This window comes from Brachycentrus maculatus, unplaced genomic scaffold (assembly GCF_059751285.1).
Source record: "Brachycentrus maculatus isolate JH-2025_06_01 unplaced genomic scaffold, ASM5975128v1 h1tg000166l, whole genome shotgun sequence".
Lineage (NCBI taxonomy): Eukaryota > Metazoa > Arthropoda > Insecta > Trichoptera > Brachycentridae > Brachycentrus > Brachycentrus maculatus.
In genome coordinates this window covers 139,047-161,487 of record NW_028280919.1, presented here as the reverse complement: position 1 = coordinate 161,487, position 22,441 = coordinate 139,047, and the positions used below count along the sequence as shown (strand labels likewise).

The 22,441-nt window shown below is 32.2% G+C and overlaps 4 protein-coding genes across 9 annotated transcripts in view; 2 read left to right on the top strand and 2 right to left on the bottom strand.

Moving 5' to 3' along the window:
- LOC148308396 (putative phosphorylase b kinase regulatory subunit alpha) overlaps window positions 1–3,562 on the top strand; it is a 30,345-nt gene extending 26,783 nt beyond the window's left edge. For 3 of the 4 annotated variants that reach the window (XM_088261734.1, XM_088261733.1, XM_088261731.1), the window contains one exon: window positions 557–3,562. In XM_088261734.1, the coding sequence (XP_088117860.1) occupies window positions 557–784 (228 nt within the window). In that variant the 3' untranslated portion in view covers window positions 785–3,562. The remainder of the gene's footprint in view (window positions 1–556) is intronic. The other variant, XM_088261732.1, reaches the window with a different exon arrangement.
- Window positions 3,563–5,151: 1,589 nt separating this feature from the next.
- Window positions 5,152–7,860, bottom strand: LOC148308395 (large ribosomal subunit protein bL28m-like). Of its 2 annotated transcripts, XM_088261712.1 has the most exons (6): window positions 7,815–7,860; window positions 7,701–7,729; window positions 7,342–7,609; window positions 6,456–6,775; window positions 5,444–5,619; window positions 5,152–5,286 (listed from the first exon to the last, which is right to left on the bottom strand). In XM_088261712.1, the coding sequence occupies exons 2-6, from the start codon at window positions 7,719–7,721 to the stop codon at window positions 5,232–5,234; spliced, it is 840 nt and encodes a 279-aa protein (XP_088117838.1). In that variant the 5' UTR covers window positions 7,722–7,729; window positions 7,815–7,860; the 3' UTR covers window positions 5,152–5,231. The 2 variants fall into 2 exon arrangements, with proteins under 2 accessions (XP_088117838.1, XP_088117837.1); XM_088261711.1 differs by having other exon boundaries at window positions 7,701–7,845.
- Window positions 7,861–8,484: 624 nt separating this feature from the next.
- Window positions 8,485–13,703, top strand: LOC148308394 (dolichyl-diphosphooligosaccharide--protein glycosyltransferase subunit TUSC3-like). 2 transcript variants are annotated; one of them, XM_088261709.1, is made up of 6 exons: window positions 8,485–8,654; window positions 8,759–9,049; window positions 10,491–10,631; window positions 11,422–11,713; window positions 12,608–12,812; window positions 13,546–13,703. In XM_088261709.1, the coding sequence occupies exons 1-6, from the start codon at window positions 8,571–8,573 to the stop codon at window positions 13,559–13,561; spliced, it is 1,029 nt and encodes a 342-aa protein (XP_088117835.1). In that variant the 5' UTR covers window positions 8,485–8,570; the 3' UTR covers window positions 13,562–13,703. The 2 variants fall into 2 exon arrangements, with proteins under 2 accessions (XP_088117835.1, XP_088117836.1); XM_088261710.1 differs by lacking the exon at window positions 13,546–13,703 and having other exon boundaries at window positions 12,608–12,816.
- Window positions 13,704–15,121: 1,418 nt separating this feature from the next.
- LOC148308393 (polyprenal reductase-like) lies at window positions 15,122–22,378 on the bottom strand. Its single transcript, XM_088261714.1, has 4 exons — window positions 21,503–22,378; window positions 19,391–19,588; window positions 17,178–17,482; window positions 15,122–15,284 (listed from the first exon to the last, which is right to left on the bottom strand). The coding sequence occupies exons 1-4, from the start codon at window positions 21,816–21,818 to the stop codon at window positions 15,192–15,194; spliced, it is 912 nt and encodes a 303-aa protein (XP_088117840.1). The 5' UTR covers window positions 21,819–22,378; the 3' UTR covers window positions 15,122–15,191.
- Window positions 22,379–22,441: the final 63 nt, after the last annotated feature.

Here is a 22,441-nt window from a genome sequence, read left to right as displayed (position 1 = left end):
TTTCGGTACTCTAGCTAGAAATACCGGATCCATCGGATCTGACATCATGATTTAAAAAAGTATCAGATACATTTTGGACAGTATGTTAGAGATTCCTCCAGGGTTGTGCAAAATTTTTCGATTCGTATTATGTTTTTTTTTTCAAGTTATAAATCGATATTTAGAATAATTTTATTTTTATTTTTAAAGAAATAACCCGCAAAGCCTCTATTTTTAGAAGCTTATCTGCTGGCAGATTAGTTATGATAGGGAAGGTAAATTACAAAATACATCACAAACAACTTGACACATTGAAAATAAATATTTCTTGAATTTATTTTGCAATTGGCGGGAATCGAACCCGCGATGCCAGTTTTGCAGTTGGGCGTCTACCCAACTACGCCACGGCACCTAAATGAACTTGAAGAGAAACGGGAAACACAAAGTACAATTTTACAGAGTAAAAGCAGCTTATTATCAAAAATTGGTATCAAATTGTGGTACAGTGCGTTAATTTTTTTTTTGTATCTAGATAATGGAGGTTCTACTATATTTCATTGTTTATAATTTTTCACAGATAAAGTGTAACGGAGATGCCACATTATGCTGTGCCAAGCCGACCAATCAGAGAGAAGCCTCAGCGACAGGTGGCCTACTTTGCGGGGGGGCGGCTTACGTGTGTCAGCACTTTTACGACAGCGCTCCGAGTGGCAGCTATGGGACCATGACATACATTACGAGGGCCGTGGCGTCTTTATTGGACTTCCTTCCCAAAGCCGGAGAACTAGATTGTTCAATAAGTTAATTGCTCAATAACAAATATCCTTCGAGTGCCACCATTTCCCTAAATAAAATAAACAGTTTAGATCCAATTTTTTCGTATGCCTTATTTAAGGCAATGCATGGAATTCTTCATCTGACCCTTAGCCATACCTAATGGCGCATAGGGCAATGCGTTTAATTGAAGTAGTGTTATCTTGATTGTTAGTTGCATAAAAACAAGGTGATCAGTCCTGCACTTTAAGTACCAGTCCAGGGTATGTATAACTCTTTTCCAATTGACGAGTTTCATTATACAACCGCCCAATTTGTCAATTTGCATGATCCCTGTCCTCGGTTGATGTGTATTATAAAACTTCAACTATTAGTTTTTTTTCAAATAAATATCTTTTTAATGAAAATTGTACTCAATTTTAACCTTTTTAATTTTAATATTTGTTACAACTTTATTATTATAAGCATACAAATATTTCTTTATACTTAGAAAAAAATACTAGGTATTTATATAGATCAGTCTTCCACATGCGTTTATTTCAGAATGCATTTTTCAAAAATTATTATTTTTTCCAAGCATGCACTCTGTTTATGTATCCTTATACATAAGCTTTACTTAGGCCTGTGATATTGGCTTATATTTATTGATGAATGCAGGACTAACTCAAACCATAGGACTAAGTTCAACATCGCATAGTTTCATCAATTAACAGTAAACCAACCATCTCACACGGGACTAACATGAGATGATGTCATCGTATTGTATGGTTAAATTAATGTTTAGAATCAATTTATCTTTTTTATAAGCAGAGATGTTTATTAATTTTAAGTAGAAATCGTTTTTATCAGTGTGAATTAACAAGTTCAACTCATGGGGAATTTATAATTAATTATTTGGATAGAGGTTGCCCTAGTCTCGTTGGGTGCCAGTCACCTACAAAGCTTCTATTGTGACTCACACATTTATATTTGCTGGTAGATGTATCAAAGGTTATACTTTTCGTCACGCGATGCTCTTTTTCACTATGCGTAACACCCGTTAAACATGTCTGTCGGTGACGCACATTGTTTACAGAAATTTTGAATCGTGGTCCATACCCTGAGTTGAACGTATTATTATTAAAAAGTGACCATTTTAGTGTATTTACTAATTGTTTATTTACTATGCCTAATACCGTTTCTCTGAAGTGGTAGACAAAAAATACACTACATATCTTAGCGCACATTACTTGCGTGGTATATTATGTTAAGCCCATTCAACTTTAGAATTTTGTTACAAAATGTTTTTTTTTCTTCATTATGATCCATTTAGCAATATTCTAAATAGAAAAATTCACTATTTAGAAAGGGCAATTTGCAGTCCAAACAAACGTAAACCTTTACTTCACAGTACAAACTAAGGATATGTTATGATATACATATGTTCTGAACACACTATCTTCGTATAATACACTCACTACACAACAGCAAAATTGAACGTTAATGACTGCTTAAAAAAGGTATTGTACATACAATACAAATACAATACACTACAAAAAACAGATACATATCTGTTTTTTTCTGCATAGTTTGACATTGCCTTTGCAAGGGAAAGAGCTGTCACAAAAATAAATATATTCAGTAGAATCATAAATCGTTTTTTGATTTATATTAATAATAATAGATTACATAATTCTACAAATCAAACCCAATAAATAAAAAAAATAATATTGGTATAATGACTATAACACATTGTGATGGAGCATGTATTGAAATTTTATTTCATATAGTACCAAAATTTCACACAAATCTTGAACATTGAAAATAAATGTATCTGCATACGGATCTGACTGGTTTTACTCTGCAAAATTGAAAACTACTCGTCCAAATTCAATTATAAACCGGTATTTAGTTTACATACTTCACTCTAGGAGGATTATAAATGTACATATTCCTTACACAATACAATAATTTTGCTGAGTATGCAAATTTTGCTTGTAGCTGGTATTGGCAGCTATCACGTAGAATGGTTAGAAATGAATAGATATACATATTAGACATTGCACTTGTAATAATTTTATCAAACATTGAACGTTTGTCATCAATGAAATTATATTAAAATAAATAATTAAATTAATACTAAAACTTTAGTACATTCTTGTTTACTATATTGTCAGCTTAACTATCAAACTGTGAATCTATATTTGGGATTTTTTTTTCCAAGTGTAAAACAAGTATTTTGTATACTATAGCCAGCACATTCTTTCTTCTTTTTTTAGCTAAAAATTAGTCTAAACACTCTTGGATAGCTAAGCTGGCAGGCGGTGTTGTTTATTGTAATACATATCGTCCTAAATAACATTCTGCACCCTAGTATGAGTCATTAGGCTGGTTTTTATATATGTAATTTATTTGTTTTGATTTTAATGTTTAAGATTTCTTATAAACTTTAACCCTCGATTGTAAAACAAAAATAATAATTATGTGCCATCAAAACATTTTTGGTGTTTGTAAAAAATGTATACTAAATGGAAAAGTGTTATATTTGTTGCTTTTAAATTTTTCTATGATTTACCACTGTTATGATTGGGTAGGAATTCCCATACTTTATACAATACGTATATAAATAAATAAAATAAAATATAATTAAGTATTTTACTGGTTTTAGTTTTGTGATTTTAGAAAAAAGGGAATTGGTTTGTTCTTTATTCCTATGTTTCCTAGATTGGAAAACTTGACAAAAACAGCTTTGCCAAAGTTATGGAATATTTTATGTCATAGTTATTTCGATATTCTCTTGACAGTTTGTTAACCAAATATATTATATGAATATAAAAATATTATTGGAACAATTCTTTTATTTACATTCCCTTCTCTATCCGCATCCAAAAATGGTGCATAGGCCACTCCATCAGATCGATCACAGTGTCAACATGATTGCCGGTTACATGAAAGCAAGATCAGTCTTACGCTCCAAATTTTTGGGCCTAGGGTCAAGAAATATATATTGAGGGATACATATCGCTCACTCCTTTCAAGAACGTCATAAATCAAAAATCGTCAATTTTCAGTTGTGCATGTTTTCGGAATGCCCAGAAAATGTTCTATATTTCAGCAAAAGAGGTATATTTTTAGCTTAATATTTACCCGCTACAGGGCAGAAAGAGTTGTTTTTGCATTTTGAAGAAAAGGTATTGTTTATTATTTTTTTAAATATACTAAACATTTTTCAAATGGAGAAAAAAACCTTTAGGTTTTACCTAAAAAGATCTGTTGCACAGTAAAAAGTTCAATGAGTGGCTTGATATTTATTTTTAAACATTGTATTACATTTATAAACTTTAAAAACATTCTCCTGAAAAATCAAGTTTTTTGATTTATGACGTTCATGAAAGGAGTGAGTGATATGTAACAAGTGAAGAAGTTTAGAGTAGCGAACCACCACCCTTAACCCTCTTTCGGCCGAAGAGGGTGGAATGCCACACTTACTGTACTGACAAACATCCCCTCTGGTTACATAGACTTTTGACAATATCACATTTCAGGTTTTGAGTGACTTAGTATAGCTGTCTTCGTTCTATTCTACCATTTACATTTGCCAAATATACTCTCTTAGTCATTCTCTCATCATCCATTCGCCCCAAATGTTAAAACCATCTCAAAGAACCTTTCTTTATCTAATCACTGCTAAATGTGAAAGGAAATGAAGGATAAGTAGTAGTATCTAATAATAAAGGGAAAAAAGTATAGTAGCAATGCCTAGGACAATTGGGGTTACATACCCTTCCCTTTAGTTAGAGTTTAAAAGAAAATAATAATAAAATAAACAAATGTAGCAATATCCAGGCTACATATATATTTCGGAGTCACTATTAGATGGCAAATATGAGACAAATTCTGTAGTAAAATCTATAGAAATTGTTACACAAAAGAGGATTAATAATGGTAAGTTTTGATAATTCATATATGTAGTGTCTTTATTAACCACTACATACTTTATTAACCACTTAACAGTTGAATTTTGGTGAGAAAATTTGTCAGTGCAGGAATCATCACCAAACAACTCGAAACAGCACTACCTCGAACACTGCTCGGGTTAGTAAATAAAAACAAATACATTAATATATTTGGCTCGGGCAAATCAATACCACCAAGTTGGAATACGATTTGCCCGAGCAGCACTCGGACTCATCAATGCAACACAAACTCCTTGCCCGAGTCACGCTCGGGATAAACTGGCAACTGGTTAAGGGTGAATCACTGTGGTTAAAGTATGGCGAAAAAGTGGTTTAGTGAAAAAAATGTGTAAAGGTCGCATGAAAAATTTTTTCATTAAAAGTTTGAATATGCCTGTGTGTTTATATTAAAATATTGTATTATTTTACAGAAATAACAACAACAAAAAGATAAATACACATATTACCTATCAGTTCAAATATTATATTTCAAATAGTACAATACAGTGTATGATTTAAAATATTTTTGATGACTAAAATATTTCAAGTTTCATGCTTCTTGCTAAAAATATTCATTTTAGAGACCCAGGAGCTATTTCTGAAAAAATAAAGAAGAATTTAAAGAATTACATAAAACATCACCAGAAACATTAGCACATAAATATTTTTTCTTGTAATTTTCATTTATTTGTTTAAAATCAGAATTAAGAAATGTAAAGATACTAATGAATTTACTAAAAAGATTGCAGACTTACGATGAAACTTGGTCCTGCGCCTCCGCAATTCCAGCGGCTTTCAGTTGCTCTATTAGTTGAGATCGATATTTATGTTTCAAGGGAATTGATTTATATTCAGAATGTTTCTGAATGGATAATTTCTTGATTGCCTGTTCCCAAGTCAGGCCATACCAATCGATATCTTCCGATGTATACTAAGGATAAAAATAAAACACTCTAAATAGTGCATAGCGCACTGCATCACATGGATGCAGTGATGATTGTAGTAACTCAAATAAAAGCAAGGTAAGGTAATACATATACAGTATTTAGAGTATTTAACCCTTTAAGAATGAACCCAACCGGTAACAGTACATGCTTTTGTCAAACTCAATTCCCCACCCATTAATTTATATTAACATATGGTTTTCATTGATACATTTTGGTTTCTGGATATTTTCTAAAGTTAACATATCCCTCACTCCTTTCAACGTCATATATAAAAAAACTTGATTTTTCAGGAGATCGTTTTTAAAGTTTAAAAATATAATGCAATGTTTTAAAAATAAATATCAAGCCACTTATTGAACTGTTTACTGTGCAACAGATCTTTTTAAGTAAAACTTGAATTTTTTTCTACATTTGAAAAATATATAGTATTTTTTAAAAAATTATTAAACAATACCTTTTCTTCAAAATGCTAAAACAACACTTTCTGCCCTGTAGCTGGTAAATATTAAGTTAAAAATATGCCGCTTTTGCTGGGATATAGTACATTTTCTGGGCATTCCAAAAACATGTAAAACTAAAAATTGACAATTTTTGATTTATGATGTTGTTGAAAGTGAGCGATATGCCATGGTGAAGAAAATTAGAAATGTCTATTGAATTTATTATATTTCATTTTTAAAACATATACCTTGAAACTATATTAAGAGTCGTTAAGAGTGCTGAGAATGGATAGATATTAGTACAGCCAGTTAGCATTAAATTGTCTATGATTACGTTAACCAATGGAGGGTCAAGTAATAATAAGGTATGCACTACTCACCGAAGAAAGGTAAGTTTTATATTGATCATAGATATCTTTCTGTTTCTCTGGTCTGTCACTATACGCTGGACAGTTTTCTTCTAAGGCTTTAAGCATCTTTCTTTTCAGATTTAAAGCCAGCAGAGATTGTAGATCGCAAGCGGGCGTCTTTAGTATGTAATGGTCGAAACCATAATTGTCCATAATAAGTTGCAGAGTCCGGTCAGTGATAACAACCGATAGGTAAACATCCAGGATATCTGAACGGATCACTGACCTCTTGAGAACTGGGACCCAGAAATGAGGAACTCTTCGTTTGTTATGCTTCTTCTTAACAAAACCTGTAAAATTTCAGAATGTTAAGGTTGTTTATAACAAACATACAATTCTTAATTCTTTCATCAATTCAGTGTGATTTGTGTGAATATGTTATACCCAGGGTTGAAGTCGTAAATTTCACAAAATATACCCTTTGTGGGATATTGTAAATCTCATATTTACACCCATATTTCTTCAATATATAAGCACTCAAATGGTGAATAAGGATCACATAGGATTGGAACAGTGTTAACTTGAAGGTTTAATATCGACTCTAGTACACTTTGCCAAAAGCTCAGCCCATCGACATACCAAAGATGACGCCAGTATATTTCGGTGGTTGAGGTGGGAGTTTGTGTCGCAGGGCGCATGATTCTTAAATTCCGTTTCATCAATAACATTCACAAATGTAACTAATTTTTAGTGAAAAATAGAAATACATTTTTGTAAAAACCTGTTGTTTTCGCCCTGATAATGTCGGATACGTCTAATAGTGATTTGGAAACCAAGCACCAACATGTCAGCATGTACAGTAAGCCCCATATCGGAATAGAGAAATATGCACAAATATAAAAAAATACATAATGACCTTGTACGATAGCTTCTCCACCCCAAATTCCATCGTTCGATTCTTTGGGAAACTTGAGTGGTATTGGAACATTTTGAATAGGGTTTATTATCCCAGTTACTGGGTCTTTTTTCCACCGCCCCTCTTCAGGAATATAGTGGACAGCAGCTGGTTTCATTATCTTCCATTCTTGCCAAAACTTTTTATAACCTTCGGGTAACTGAGCTCCAACTCCGCAATCGAAACGAGTTTTTTTCTTAAATACACCTAGAAACCTATGCGCTGCTCCCTAAAATAAAATTTAACGTTAATAAAATATAATAAAAATATAAGTTATAAATTTAATTCAAGTAAATGGCAAGAATTTTTAAAATGAATACCTGAGTACCAGCGGAAGCCATTTATTTTCCTAAAAAACAGAAACACAACAGGAATTACGAATAATCTGACGCAATTATTTTATTTTATATTTTTCAGATAACCTCAAAACTTACAGTCAATTTTATTTCTTGTTTTATTTCCTTTATCTATGAAAAATCCATAGAACTTTATAGAACTTTGGTTTTAGGTACCTACTGTTAAACGGGAAAAATATTCCAGAAATGCCGATTCAAAACTAAAATGTGTTTGATAATTTATAAACACTGCGTGCTGTTGTTTCATAACAAAAATATAACTCGGAGTTAAGTTAACTAAATATGAGCAACATTTTGAAAAAATCGGCGAATATGTGAATGCCGCTCGTCGACTTACTTCTTACGCCGTGCACATAACATTGCGAATCAAACAACTCCTGACTCCTTAAATTCTAATTTGTGTTTTTACTATGCACAAAAGTACTTCAAATACTATTTCTGTGAGCCTATGTGACTCATTATTAGAAATAGGTATGAAATTGTCTCAGAGTGGGTTTGAACAGAGAAACTCTGACTCAAGAGTCCACGACACTAACCACGAGACCACAACCCGAGGATTATGACGTCAGATCTGACGGATCCAGTATTTCTCGCTAGAGTATCGAAAGCCGATATATACGATTTTGTTAACTAAAGGGTTAATTTCCATATGGAATTCCAGCCCATTCCAGCCTTGGTCTATCGTACCCTACAGCAGCATATAATAAAAATCATAATCTTTGGTAATAATACTCTATGGTCGCCGGCCGTCACGTCAAGTTTAGTATGCGTGGAATGACATTCTTCTGATTTTTTAAATTAAAAATATTCCTTCAGATTTCATACGGTTTCAAAATGTTACCCAAAGTACTAATATTATTTTTAGTATTTATTGCTTTATCTTACCATGAAGCCCATGCTCAAGTTAAGCCGAAAGCTGTAAGTCTTCACACTTCAACACTAGAATTGAATATTTTATTTATTATTGTCAATATTCTCTTGTTAAATATCTTAAAACAATGTTTTTTATATATTTTTTGTAGTCTTCATCAGTGGAAGTTAAAGTGCAACAACTTACTGAGATGGCCAATAAGAAATCGATACTGAGGTTTAATGGGAATAAATTTCGAGAATATGTCAAGTCGCCTCCCCGAAATTATTCAGTGATCGTTATCTTCACCGCCATGGCTCCGAGCAGGCAATGCGCGATCTGCAGAAATGTACATGATGAGTTTAGCGTCGTTGCCAATTCCTTCCGTTACTCTCAAGCCTTTTCCAACCAACTATTCTTTGTGATGGTTGATTTTGATGAAGGCTCCGACGTCTTCCAATTGGTTAGTATGTAGTTTAACCGCCCTATCAATATGAACATACGTAAAACGTTCACTATATTATCGCCCGAATGCAACAAGCTGTATCTCGTATGTTCAGGTACAAAAAAGTACAATCGCAATCACAGAAACGTTTGTGATACATCAAATTGTTTCTATTTGCCCTACGCATACGAATACGTCATACGGCACATTAAGCATTTTGAGGTCAATATCACTGGCTACCTATTTTTGCTATGTTTGGAGATTATGTTGATTAATATATTACATTGAATACACAATATATTTGTAAAGATATTCAATAGAATATTATTACAAAAGAATCCGGCGACATCTTAAGATGGGGACTGACCGGAGTCACGTTACGATGCGAGCATTCGTATAGTCAGTGTCCGAGTGCTCCATCCGAAGTCGGATGATCGCAGCGAATGTTATGTAATGACGAAATGCTCCGGTCAGTCCCCACCTTTTGAGACTTGCAAAGGGTTATAAATAGGTATATTGTTTAAAAAATTATCTGATACATTGTAAATGAGTATTGTTATTGAAAAATCTTATGAAAAAAACCCGAGGATTTTCACCTACTTTTTGGATAGTAACCCAAATATAGGGTGGTTAAACGAATATATTTGTGCTTTCTTTATCAGGTATTATGTTGGTAGATAAATACATACTTACCTTAATCTCTGCGGTCCTCGCATGCTGATTTTGTGAGACCCTTTGACAATTCTGTCTGGTTATTGGTCAAGATTCTAACACTAAAAGACAGGACAACAATTTAAATTAAATTTGTTCTCCTTACTACTGACACTACACTTATGAATAGTTTTATATAATAATATTAATGTACTTTGGGCCAGAATAAAAAAAATAACAGTTGTTACCCTTATGTACATTTGATTGATTTTTTTGATTTGGAAAATTATACTTATCTGCTAAGAATAATTATTGAATTATTCTGTTTTAAAAATGCAATGCAGTCACCTCTGGCTTCATTAAAATTACATTTATTATTTTTTAAAAAATGGAATAGCTCGCTTAACCTGTAGGTTTAAAAGCTTGTCTGCAGGTACGATAGTAAGGTAAATGTGAAAAATACATCACAGAACCCAGACAAATTGAAAATAAATATTTTCAAATTAATTTTGCAACTGTGGGAATCGAACCTCCGACGCCAGTTTCGCAGTTGAGCCTCTACCCATTAGAAGTCTTCAATATTTAAATATGAAGTTTTTAAATTTATTTATTTCTGTCATCAATTTAAACCAAAAAAAAAATGTAAAATACTGAAAAATTTATTTTAATTAAAATTTTTAATCACTCCTTTTGCTGTACAATATTTTTTTTATATAAGCTTTCATTAGTAGTTTTTACAAATTTTCGTTCCAAATTTACCAAATTTTCCTTTGTATCTCTTCTAAACTATTATGTTGATATTTTTAAGCTGAGATTAAACACCGCTCCAGTGATTATGCACTTCCCTGCTAAAGGGAAGTCCAAGCCAGGAGACACGATGGATTTCCAGAGAGTGGGAATATCTTCTGAAGCAATTGCCAAGTGGATCCAGGAGCGTACTGACATTCAGGTACCTGCTTAGATTAAATCAATTTACGTAAGATGGGTGTAACGTGTAATGTGACTGTACTAAACGTTCATAGGATCGATGGCTTCGGAGAGATATTGGAATAATTAAAATTAATATTTTTTAATATTAGTGTATTTTTAGCAAGCAAAACGTTGAAACTCGCGAGCGCTGCTTGGGTTAGTGTAATACGACACGCCGTCTGTGAACACTGCTCGTTCAAAAGCATTAAGTGTGTAACTGAGTAGTCCACTTGCAAACCACGTTACATTAAAAAATTAAGTTTTTTAGCCAATGGCGCAGATCTATAGAAAATTAAAAATATTAACGTCCATATTTAACAAAATCTGCCAAAACTCGTTAAGTTAGAAATAAAATGGAATAGAAAAATCAATTCTCAAAACTCGCTATGCTGATCGACAGTTCACTTTCCAAAATCTCTCAAAAAACTCAAATCGCAGAAGATTTAATTTTCTACCGATTGCCGCCATTGGCTAAAAAACATAATTTTTTAAACATAATGTGGTTTGCAAGTGGACTGCTCAACCAAGGATAGTATTTGATGGAGATAATGCAATTTGAGAGTCAGGTGTCTTAAATTTTTATATACCGCTTCTTATTAAACATTCTTATTTCCACGTTATATTACAATAGTAAAAAAATATATACATTAAAATGTAACTTTGTTTTAAAATCACTATAAATTTATAGTGATTTTAAAAGAAAGTTACATTTTAATTATAAAATAGAAATTAACAAAGTTAGTGCTTCAAAAATGTCTGTATTCTCTTAGATCCGGGTGTTCAGACCTCCAAACTATTCGGGCACGGTAGCCGTGGCCATGCTGGTGGTCCTGTGCGGAGGGTTCCTGTACCTGCGCCGGAACAACTTGGACTTCCTGTACAACAAGCAGATTTGGGCCGTCGGAGCGCTCTTTTTCTGCTTCACCATGATCTCCGGGCAGATGTGGAACCAGATCAGAGCTCCTCCATTTGTCCACACTGGCCAGAACGGCGCCGTCTCATACATCCACGGATCCTCACAGGGGCAGTTTGTCCTAGAGACTTATATAATCATGGGGCTCAGTATCCTTTTTAAATAAATTTAAAGCCTTTAACGAGTAAGAACTAAAACTTTACCAGGAGTATATTATGAATTAGCTAATGAAATAGCGCTTCTTGCCGTAGGCAGAGAAGACCTGCAGGTGCTGGTGACTGTGGAAGAGACGAAGAACGTTTGCAAAAACAGAGAGGAGTGACGTTCTATTCTCTCTGTCTAAGCTGCGTGACGGATTTTGATGATATATTTTCCTAAATATTGGCTAATAATTTTTTTGTATAAAAACTATTATTTTTTGACGTCTCATCCAAGATGAAGAAGAATATGGAAGCCTGGGCATTTACGAGGCTGACGACCATCATAGGCTGGTTTATGTGATCACTTTACACACGTGTAACATTCACCAATTCTACCCATTATTGACAACCACACTATTCAAATTTAGAAATTTAGAAAACTTGTTCTTGAATCACTAGAACTTCACTAGAGACATCTATTGGTGAGATGTAAAGAAGCTTTTTATTCAGACTTCCATATTCTTCTTCATCTTTGATGAGATGTCAAAAAATAATATAAAAATAACTCCTGTAATTGGAGATAATTCAGATTTTGTGAATATGTATTTGGACACACTCAAAATGTTGTAAAAAATGTAAATGGCGGAACCTAATTTCTTAATATTTTCAAATTATTGTTGCTCACCTCAACAAGCTTCAATCTGTACCTGTGTCTTCTTTAACGATAATTATTTACACGAATATTTCAATTTCATACTATTTCTGTGAGCCTAAGCGGCTCATTATTAGAAATAGGTATCAAATTGTGGTAGAGTGGGTTCGAACCGAGAAACTCCTAAGAGTCTGCGACACTAACCATGAGACCATAACCCGACACATTCTATTCCTTACATACAAAATCAGATGCGGCAGTAGTTGTGGGTATGATATTGCTAGCTGAATCTGGGGGAGGATTCAAGGTGGACTCCAACAAGGAGCAGAAGAACCAACAGAACGGAGACAGTCGCAAGAAGCGCTTGATGGCTATCATCGGGTTGGTGTTCATGTGCATCTTCTTCTCTCTCCTTCTCTCGGTCTTCAGGGCCAAGGCTCAAGGTTATCCATACAGGTAATTTTACAGTCACTCTTTCTTTGTGGTCAGACTAGCATCTTCTTTCAGAAAAAAGTGATAGATGCTTCATCATAAGTTGAGACACATGATATTGATATATCGTGGGTATACTGGCAAAAAACTCTAAAGGTGGAGACTGACCGAGCATTTGGTCATAACATAACGTCGTAACTGTTACGACGTTATGTTATGACAAAATGCTCCGGTCATGTTACATTACTTGCGGCGAGCATCACCGAGCATCCAAAACTATGGATGGAGCGCTCGGTTCGGTGTACTGAATGCCTGAATGCTCGCATTGTATCGTGTTACATTACGATGAAATGCTCCGGTCAGTCTCCATCTTTAAATCCCTGTTATTTAAAGCTTTTAGCCTGAATTAAATACCCGCTATTAAACTTAAAGTTGAATTTAATTTTTAAACACACATATATGACATTTGAAACTACTTAGTGTATTTTACCAGTTTATCGAACGTTGAAAACTTTATAATATGCATCATGAAGTCAAAATTGTATTTTTTGACGTTTTTTCAGATGAATTTTTTTGCCAGTGCACCCACGATATCATCCTTAAGGTGATTAATCCGGTGTATGATGGAGTAAATAATAATTTTTTTTTTTATTAATTTAGTTCCATATGCATTGGGTTAAAATAGTCACATTTTTATTGTTATAATGTAAATTTTTTTAAAAAATAATTTGAATTTTTTTTTTTTTTCTTTTTTCAGTTTCCTGTTCAAGTGATGGAGTTATTTATGAAAATATGTACATAAGTATGATACATACACAAATTATTATATTTTATTTAGTCAATGAATTATTTTATAAAACACTGTGAATGGGTTTTTGTGTGCACAATGCGGTATGAATAAATTTTTTATGTTGACTTCTCATATTAATTTTCTCCAACACTACCCATACACTGAAAGGTAATTAAAATAACGAATTATTTTTATTACAATCAACTCAGGTAACTTTGAATACAAACGAAAATATTTCATTTGGCAATTTGTCATTTTTGTTACTTCAATCATTTACGTTACGTTTTTATTTTTCCAATGTATTTTATATAAAATGCATTGCTAGATAAAAGCAAAATTTAGGAGTTTTTTTCCTGTTTTTAAATCACATTTTTTAATCATATTTTCATATATCGCTCACTCCTTTCAAGAACGTCATAAATCAAAAAACTTGATTTTTCAGGAGAACGTTTTTAAAGTTTAAAAATAAAATCAATGTATTAAAAATAAATATCAAGCCACTTATTGAACTTTTTACTGAGCAACAGATCTTTTTACATAAAACCTGAAGGTTTTTTCTCCATTTGCAAAATATTTAGTACGTTTAAAAAAATAATTAAACAATGCTTTTTCTCCAAAATGCAAAAACAACACTTTCTGCCCTGTAGCAGGTAAATATTAAGCAAAAAATATGCCGCTTTTGCTGGGATATGGTACATTTTCTGGGCATTCCGAAAACATGTACAACTGAAAATTGACAATTTTTGATTTATGACGTTCTTGAAAGGAGTGAGCGATATGCCATATGACATAACTTTTGTAGCAAAAATAAATCCAGTTTCAAAATGAATACAAAAAGGATTTAAAGAAACCCAGATTAAGTGTATGTATTTGTATTAATAAAATTCTAAAATATCAACAATAACCATTTACAAAAATATAAAATGCATAATTTTTTTACCTAAATACCTTTTAATTTAAAATAAGTTTGCATAAATATTAAATAACCAGCTTGTAATTTATGTGTAAAAATAAATTATTAGTCTTATCATAGAAGATTTCCTGAGCAAGTTCACTAGGTAGGTACATAAGTGGGATTGCAGTAAATTTTTTATCTCAGACAAATCAACGTCAATTCTTGACCGTTGACTTTCAAAAACTCTCGATTTATCTACCTTAAAGCTAATGGAAATATAAGCGCGTGTTCGTGGTCTTCTTGAGGTTATGTTTCTATAGTTAGCATTGCCAACTTGATAGCTTATCTAAGCTAGATCAGAAGTGAGGAAACCTGCGGTCTGTATATAAAAATTCAGTTTTCGTATGTTTGTATCTACAAAACTTAAAAAATAGTCAATGGATTGATTTGATTTTTTTTTATAAAAACGGCCTTATGTTGAATCAGATAAATGAATTTGGCCATTAGAAATGAAAAGGTTCCTTACCCCCCTGGTTTTAGACTATATTTGATGATGAAACATCCGAGTTGAATTTTTTTACCTAAAAACAATTATTAACAAAAAAAATTAACACCTTTTTGCTCGAGGTTCAGTAGTGTCATAAAAGGTTTTTGTTTTTTACTCATAATATATTACTCATAATACTCGTAACACTTGATGCGTTATACAATTTTTATCTTATAATATGAAAGGAATCACGGCTTTCCTATTTTTTGGATAATTTGGGAAGGTCTCCTTGTACCACCAGTGAGAGAGTAATGCTGTTTCGACCTAGAAAAATAATTCACATATTGAAGTGATCAACTTTTAACGTCTTACAACTTCTATCAACTTTTACATTTAACCTCGTACGTTTAATCTCGGCTCGTAACGCATATCTGTATTGAAAACTATAGTGCATGTTGGTCTTCGGGTCGACCAAAAATCGCATGTGTTAGACATTTTGTGTAGTTTTGAGTGTGTAAATGGTGCTATGGTGGTGAAGGGTAGTATTGTTTGCATGCTGTGCTAGTGATTGTCCTGACGAAGAGACGGGTACGTCTCGAAACCGGTAGACGTAAAAATCTCGGTGAGTGGTTATATACTAATTTTATTAACATTTTTGTAAAAAAAAAAAAATAAGTAAAAATGACTAACCACAAAGTAAATGCTTTAAATATTAATAATATTGAGAATATTAACATTTTTGATATACTGACATATTAATTATAATTAAGTTAAATGTGATCTTGGAACAAGATGGAAACCCGGCAAAAAGGGTCCATAAAAATATCTATGAAAGAATTGTCCTATGTTTCAATGTCAAAATTCATCACACCTATGTATATATTAGCAATTTTATTCTTTAAATAAATGTCGCTTTCGTAAACGCAGCATTACTTTTTCTTGCTGGAGACGTCTATATGAACAAATGTTGAAATTGTATTGTAATTATATTCAAGAAAAATTAAAAGTAATATAAAGAAACAATAATTATTCAAAACAATATAGCTATCAGATAGTAACAGCGAAATGTATGTAGATTTTAGACTTTGTAATGAAATTGATGTAAATCCGATGTTTCCAATACCGAATACATACACAGAAACAACTGGTATTTTTTTATTATTATCAAGTATTAAATCGAAAACTTTTATTCTCTATTATTATTTATTATCATCTTGGTGCAAAGTTCACTCTTTTTATCTCTGTCCCCAGAATAAAAGAAAAAGTTGTATATTTAAGATTAAATTGAATTTAAAATTAAATCTTTGGTAAATAACTAAAAATCCTATCCTACAAATTCGAGAAAGTATTGTAAATCATAAATTGGAAAAGATGAATTTTGTCAAAATTGGGTGTGCGAAGGCAATTAAATTAGGTCACCAGTTTAAAAAATTGGGAACAATTAGACTGCCTGTGGAATTGTTTTATCATTATATAATATATTATACGATATGCATATATCTATTGTAAAATTATTATTATTTATTATGGATGCAGATATCTCATTGCGTACAGATTGCGTTTGAATGTAATAAAAAGGAATTATTTTATAAATAACTTCATCTTCAAACCCTCATCCGCACCTGATGATGCATAGGGCACTGCGTCATATAAACGCTGTATCATCTTAATCGTTAATACATGAAGGAAAAGTTATCACCCCTCCGCTCCAGGGTAACATTGAATAAATATTAGAGTGAAAAAATCACTTATTTTTGACATCTCAACACAGATGAAGAAGAATGTGGGCATTTACAAAGCTTACGACCGTCATAGGCTGGTTTAAGTGATCGCTTTACAAATGTATAATATTTAATTGAACCCCCCCTCCTGGGAATTGAACCCTGGACCTCCAGTACGGTAACCGAGCGTGCTGACTATTACAGAGGCGGAATAAAATATTAAATAACAGAACTATAAAACAGTTCCTTCAGCATTTTAAATTTCAATTGGAATTTGAACCAACTTTCACTTGACATGTTTTGAAAACGTTACAAGTGCATTTTACAAATTAAAAAAAAAGTATAGCAAAAAACAAATAGAAAATACATACAAAACCATGCAGACAAAAAAATGCAGTCAACTTCTACTGCATCAAGCTGCTGTCTATTTTGCACTTTAGTTCAAAAAATTGCTTTTAAAATTAGTCTTATTTGTAAAGAAATACTGTTTACTTACTTGATTGCTCAATACCCATAACACCACACAGATCCAAGATGAATTCATTCCCAGGAGTGGCATGAGGACAATATAAATAATCATTTCACACAGCTGGTGAGGGCAGGAAATGTATTCAAACCAGCCTCCATTGGGGATGAAGTGTTTTTCGGTAACCACCTTCTTAGATTTTTTATCTTTTCGTAAATTTGCTAGAATCAAATTACTCCTAAATTGATTCAACCACACGATACTAAATATTATCGCACAAGGAATGGCTGTCACAATCGTTGACTGGTCCAAGATAGTAAATTGTCTGATGTTTTCTGCAATAAAAAAATAATTAAATAGTGGAACACCAGATTCATAAAAATAATTAAATAAGTTAAATCTGTGTTTTATTGAACTAAAAGTAGACTACAGATGTACAGAAATCGCTCACTCCTTTCAACGACATTTATCAAAAATCGTCAATTTTTAGTTATGCATGTTTTCGTAATGCCTAGAAAATGTACTATATCCCAGCAAAAGCGGCATATTTTTAACTTAACATTTACCCGCTACAGGGCAGAAAGTGTTGTTTTCGCATTTTGATGAAAATGTATTGTTTAATTATTTTTTTGAATATCCTAAATATTTTTCAAATGGAGAAAAAACATTCAGGTTTAACCTAAAAAGATCTGTTGCACAGTAAAAACTTCAGGCTTGATATTTATTTTGAATACACTTTGTTATATTTTTAAACTTTAAAAATGATCTTTTGAAAAATCAAGTTTTTTGATATTTGACATTACTGAAAGGAGTGAGCGAAATATCCATTACTAGCAGCAAAAAATAATATATAATAAAATACTTTACTGAATAACTAATTATCAAGGAGAGATTAGAAATGTGAAAATATATGTGTTTAATTTTTTTTTTCAAACAATGTATGAAAATTACAAATTTAGATTTTCAAGTTTTTTTTTGAGTATTTCTTTGCAATTTTTTTGTAATACCTAATTTTGTACCTAGAAGAAGGCTTCTAAAGGAGTGGGGGAAATGTTGGTAAAAGGGTTGTTATTAACCCGATGGTTGCCAGAGACGAGATATCTCGGCAAATGGCGGAGTGCCCGTATGGCCAGAGACGAGATATCTCGTCAGTACTTTTGATGACGTATTACTCCGCAGTTTTAACTCATATTGACAATCTGTCAAAAACGGAACATACATTGCCATCAGTTGAAGTTGTCACAAAATATTTTATAAAGTTTTTAAATACTTTTAAGTGATTTATCGGTATCACTTTCAGCTGACAGTTGACAGATGTCATTAGGGCTACCACTCAAACCACTTGAAATATTGATTATTTTAATCGATTGTTTTGAACGCCAGGGGTTTTTATTTTGCTCAATTTTTTTGTGTTTTTCTTATTATTTTAAAATATTCCATTGATAAATAATAGTTGTGTGTTAATATTAAATTTAATAAAAACTTGCGTGTGCGACTTAGTGTGACAACCCTGAAAATTTGAAACTGGTTTAACTTCAAGAATAAAACTCTAACAATCGATGCGGGATATAATATTTGGTAAGTAAATTATAATTCAATAAAAACAACAAAAAAAAAATCTTTAGACAACTTTTTTTTTTCAAAAAAATACTTGGCCTGTTGAGCACTGCCGCGTAATTTATTTGCGGCTATGAAAAGGTTAAGTAATCATAAAAATATTGAGAAATATATTAGTTTTCATGGTATTCCATGATGTTTTTAACCAGTTCCCAGTTTTAGTGTGAGTCGAGCAAGGAGTTTGAATTGAAATGATGAGCCCGAGTGCTGCTTGAAAAAATCGTATTCTGACTTCTCGGTATTGATTTTAGGCAAATATATTTTTGAAATTGTTTTTATTGATTAACCCAAGAGGTGTTCGGGCAGTCTTGTTTCGACATGTTGGTGATGATTTCTTGCACCAGAATTTTTTTTCGCCAAAATTTGACTGTTTAAACATTGTTGATGGGCTGTATTTTCATCATCACCAACCCTAATTAGGGTCGTATATCTAATCACAAGTGACTGCAAACTCAATTCCAAGCTGTACTATGTTTTTTGGCATCTCGCGCTCTACCAAAAGCAAATAGAAGGCATATAAGTGTCTTCCGTTCTCTATCAACAGTATGTGAAAGACGCTTTTAAGCGTTTGCCGCAAACACAATGAGTTGAGTGGCCTCAATTTTCTAATTTAAAAAAAATCTTACCTTGTTTACTTGAGAAGCCGGGAGCATGGCCGAATATAGCAATGAGACATCCAAAATAATGAATGTGTCCAATAAGATAAATCAAAATGTTAATTTTACTAGTTTTGGCAAATACTTGGACGAAGAATGTTTCGTAAAATCTTCTGTAGCATTGTATTGTTAGCAAACACACAGCTATGAAAGTTTTTCCTGGAGTAGCTATAAAAATAATAAGTTTTGATGAAAATTATTCATTAATGGAAATTTCACTATACATTTTTTTTTAATAAAAAAATAAACTACAATGTACGTGGTCGCCATTATTTTTATAAGGAACATATTATGGTACTTATTTTCAAGCTATAAATAAAACTATATCAACTTAATATGTCAATTAAGTTACTTTCATTACTGTATAATACAGCTACGGACACGAAAACCACCGCACTTACCTGTTACCGCAACCCTTGACTTTGCTGAACTGCTCTAATAAGAAATTATTTTTCCACAAATGTTTCTTTTGTATGTCGCATACGGATATTATCGGTTATCTTTTTACAAAATTTAAAGTTTTAAATATCACACCAGTCTTGTTTTACTGGCGTTAACGTAAACATCACATAAAAATCATGGGAAGATATAAGCAAAATAGTGCCGCGATCAAATGGAATATTATCACACTGTGGAAGGAAAACATTTCAAAACATGAATTTTCTCGTTGAGTTGGGTGCTTTAAATATACTAATAATTTTTTTTCAAGAAAATGAATCTGTAGACCGGAAAAAAGGAAGCGGTGGAAGTCGCGTGACTTCTTCTAGAGAGGACCGTATGAAAAAAAAAATGGTTATGGAAAATCGTTTTTTAACGACACCCAAAATACGCAAGGTGCAATTTGCTAGCACTGCAACATTTTCTGTGAAAACCGTGTCCAGAAGACTGTTAGAATTTTGTTTTCACGCGCGGAGTCCGGCGAAAAAACAATTCTTAATGGAGAAAATGTAAAACGCTTGGTTAAATTGGACAAAAGAACAAAAAAAATGCACCTTGGAGAATTGATAGAAGGTGAAGAAGACCTTGACCCAGATGGAAGAAAGCTATTGCGCCGAAAATCTGGGGAAAGATTTCTTCCCAAGTGCATCTCTCGAAGTGTCAAGCATTCACCCTACGTCATGATATGAGGGTGTATGACAGCTCACGGTTTGGGTCCGTTGCACTTCGTGGAGGGTACAACGAATGCCATCCAATACAAATCAGACTTAGAAAACCACGTCATTCCAGCAATTCAGGACATTAGTCAACATACTGCCGATCCTATATATTCCAAGACAATTATGCACCTTACCTTTGTAGGGCCCGTACTGTAGGTAAACATTTGTTTTTTTTTCAATTATATTAACTTTTGTGATGTACAATAATTTATTGTTTTTCTTATAAATAACTGAATTCAAGAATTTTACCGAAGTTAAATCGCTTATTTACCCCGGGAACAGTCCTGATCTGAACCTAATAGAAAATTAATGGGCCATAATGAACCAAAAAAGGCAAATAATATCCACGAAAAAAAAATGTTGATTTGAGTTTGAAACAACGAAATGTTTTCAACAATTTTAAATTCACTGTACGCTTCCATAAATAAAAGCATTTTAATGATTATTAAAAATAAGGGTGTAATGAAAAAATATTATACTATTTATAACCTAATAAACTTGTTTTATTTAAAATTGTCTATCTTTAAAACAAAGAAATATTAACCTTTTAACAAAATATAAACAATTAAAAGATTATATGTTTCAACAATAATTTTAAAGACACTATCCCAAATCAACCGTTATGCAGCCGAGGGTCAGGTAATCTGCTACCAGAAATAGAAAATTGATTTTTATTTACAACTCTTAGAATAAAATCTTATTTATATAGGAAAGTAAAGAATATTCATCAGAAATATCAATTAATTGAAAAATAATGATTTTTACATAAAGTTTTTTAAATTTAACAAAGGGGGTTTCTGGTCCAAGCAAAATTTAACAAATAATTAATAAGAGTTTTACACAAGCATAATATTCAATCAATTCTTAAATGGGTATGACTGATGAAAATCTGACGAGACTAAAGAAATAAAAACTCCATACTTACAAGTAATATTTCTGTCTGAGCCGCACCAAAAATCTAAGAAATTAATTAACCATGGAGGCGCATAGAATGTATAGAAATATACGTGCACAACTGTATAAAAAGCTACAGAGAAAAGGACAACAGCCACAAGGTAGAAGTGCTTGAAATAAGATTTTGGAACTTCAAATGAGTTTGAAGCACTCTGCGCGAACTTTCCATATCGGAAAATGTTCACAATAAATTTAGGCAAAAATCGTTCAAAAAAGTTTATTAACATGCCAACAAACAACATAGCAAATGCGTTATGTAGAAACACGACGTTAATTAAGGGCAACATTTTAAAATTTGAATGAAATGTTTTTCAAAAAATAACTGTTAAATCTTAAGAAGACACGCGGCACAGTCTTGAATGACGAGAAATCTAGCCAAATTGAGGTCTTGAGATTGACACTTTTTTTACAGGAGATAATTTTTATAAAAACCAAACACGTAAATTATATTTTTTTTATACTTTTAATATTAGAGCGTATAAACATTCTGAAACTTTCCTGCGTTATTTGAAAATCAGACTATTGATATTATAATTTGATAGATAAATCGCTCCGTAGTAATTACTGTAAACTTGATTCGAAAAATGCGTAACATCACAAAAACCGGGAAACCTAAATCCCTAAATGAATACCAAAGGAAAAATAAATTTGGTTAAATATTTCATTAGTGTTGTCATAACGGATCGTAACGAATTTTACACAACAGCACGAAGTAATGAGTAGAGTCAAAATGTATTAAGTTATTTTAAAGATTCAGATAAATAAATAACAATTTCGTTTTGTAAATCGACCTAGAGTATTTTTATGGACAACAAAAAACTGCTGTCAAGTTGGCAGGAGGCGTTCTAAAATTACGTTGGAACACCGAGCTGGGTTTTTAAAAATCATTCGTATCTACTAAAATAAAAAA

Coding starts and splice junctions, on each gene's coding strand:
- LOC148308395 (XM_088261712.1), bottom strand. CDS start 7,721: ATGGCTTCCGCTGGTACTCAG. Junction 7,610..7,700: donor TGGCTTCCGCTGGTACTCAG/GTATTCATTTTA, acceptor ATTTTATTTTAG/GGAGCAGCGCATAGGTTTCT. Junction 5,287..5,443: donor GCGCAGGACCAAGTTTCATC/GTAAGTCTGCAA, acceptor TTATTTTTTCAG/AAATAGCTCCTGGGTCTCTA.
- LOC148308394 (XM_088261709.1), top strand. CDS start 8,571: ATGTTACCCAAAGTACTAATATTATTTTTAGTATTTATTGCTTTATCT. Junction 10,632..11,421: donor AGGAGCGTACTGACATTCAG/GTACCTGCTTAG, acceptor GTATTCTCTTAG/ATCCGGGTGTTCAGACCTCC. Junction 11,714..12,607: donor TTATATAATCATGGGGCTCA/GTATCCTTTTTA, acceptor ATACAAAATCAG/ATGCGGCAGTAGTTGTGGGT.
- LOC148308393 (XM_088261714.1), bottom strand. CDS start 21,818: ATGTTGCCCTTAATTAACGTCGTGTTTCTACATAACGCATTTGCTATG. Junction 19,589..21,502: donor CTCAGACAGAAATATTACTT/GTAAGTATGGAG, acceptor TTATTTTTATAG/CTACTCCAGGAAAAACTTTC. Junction 15,285..17,177: donor TATGGGTATTGAGCAATCAA/GTAAGTAAACAG, acceptor TTATTTTTCTAG/GTCGAAACAGCATTACTCTC.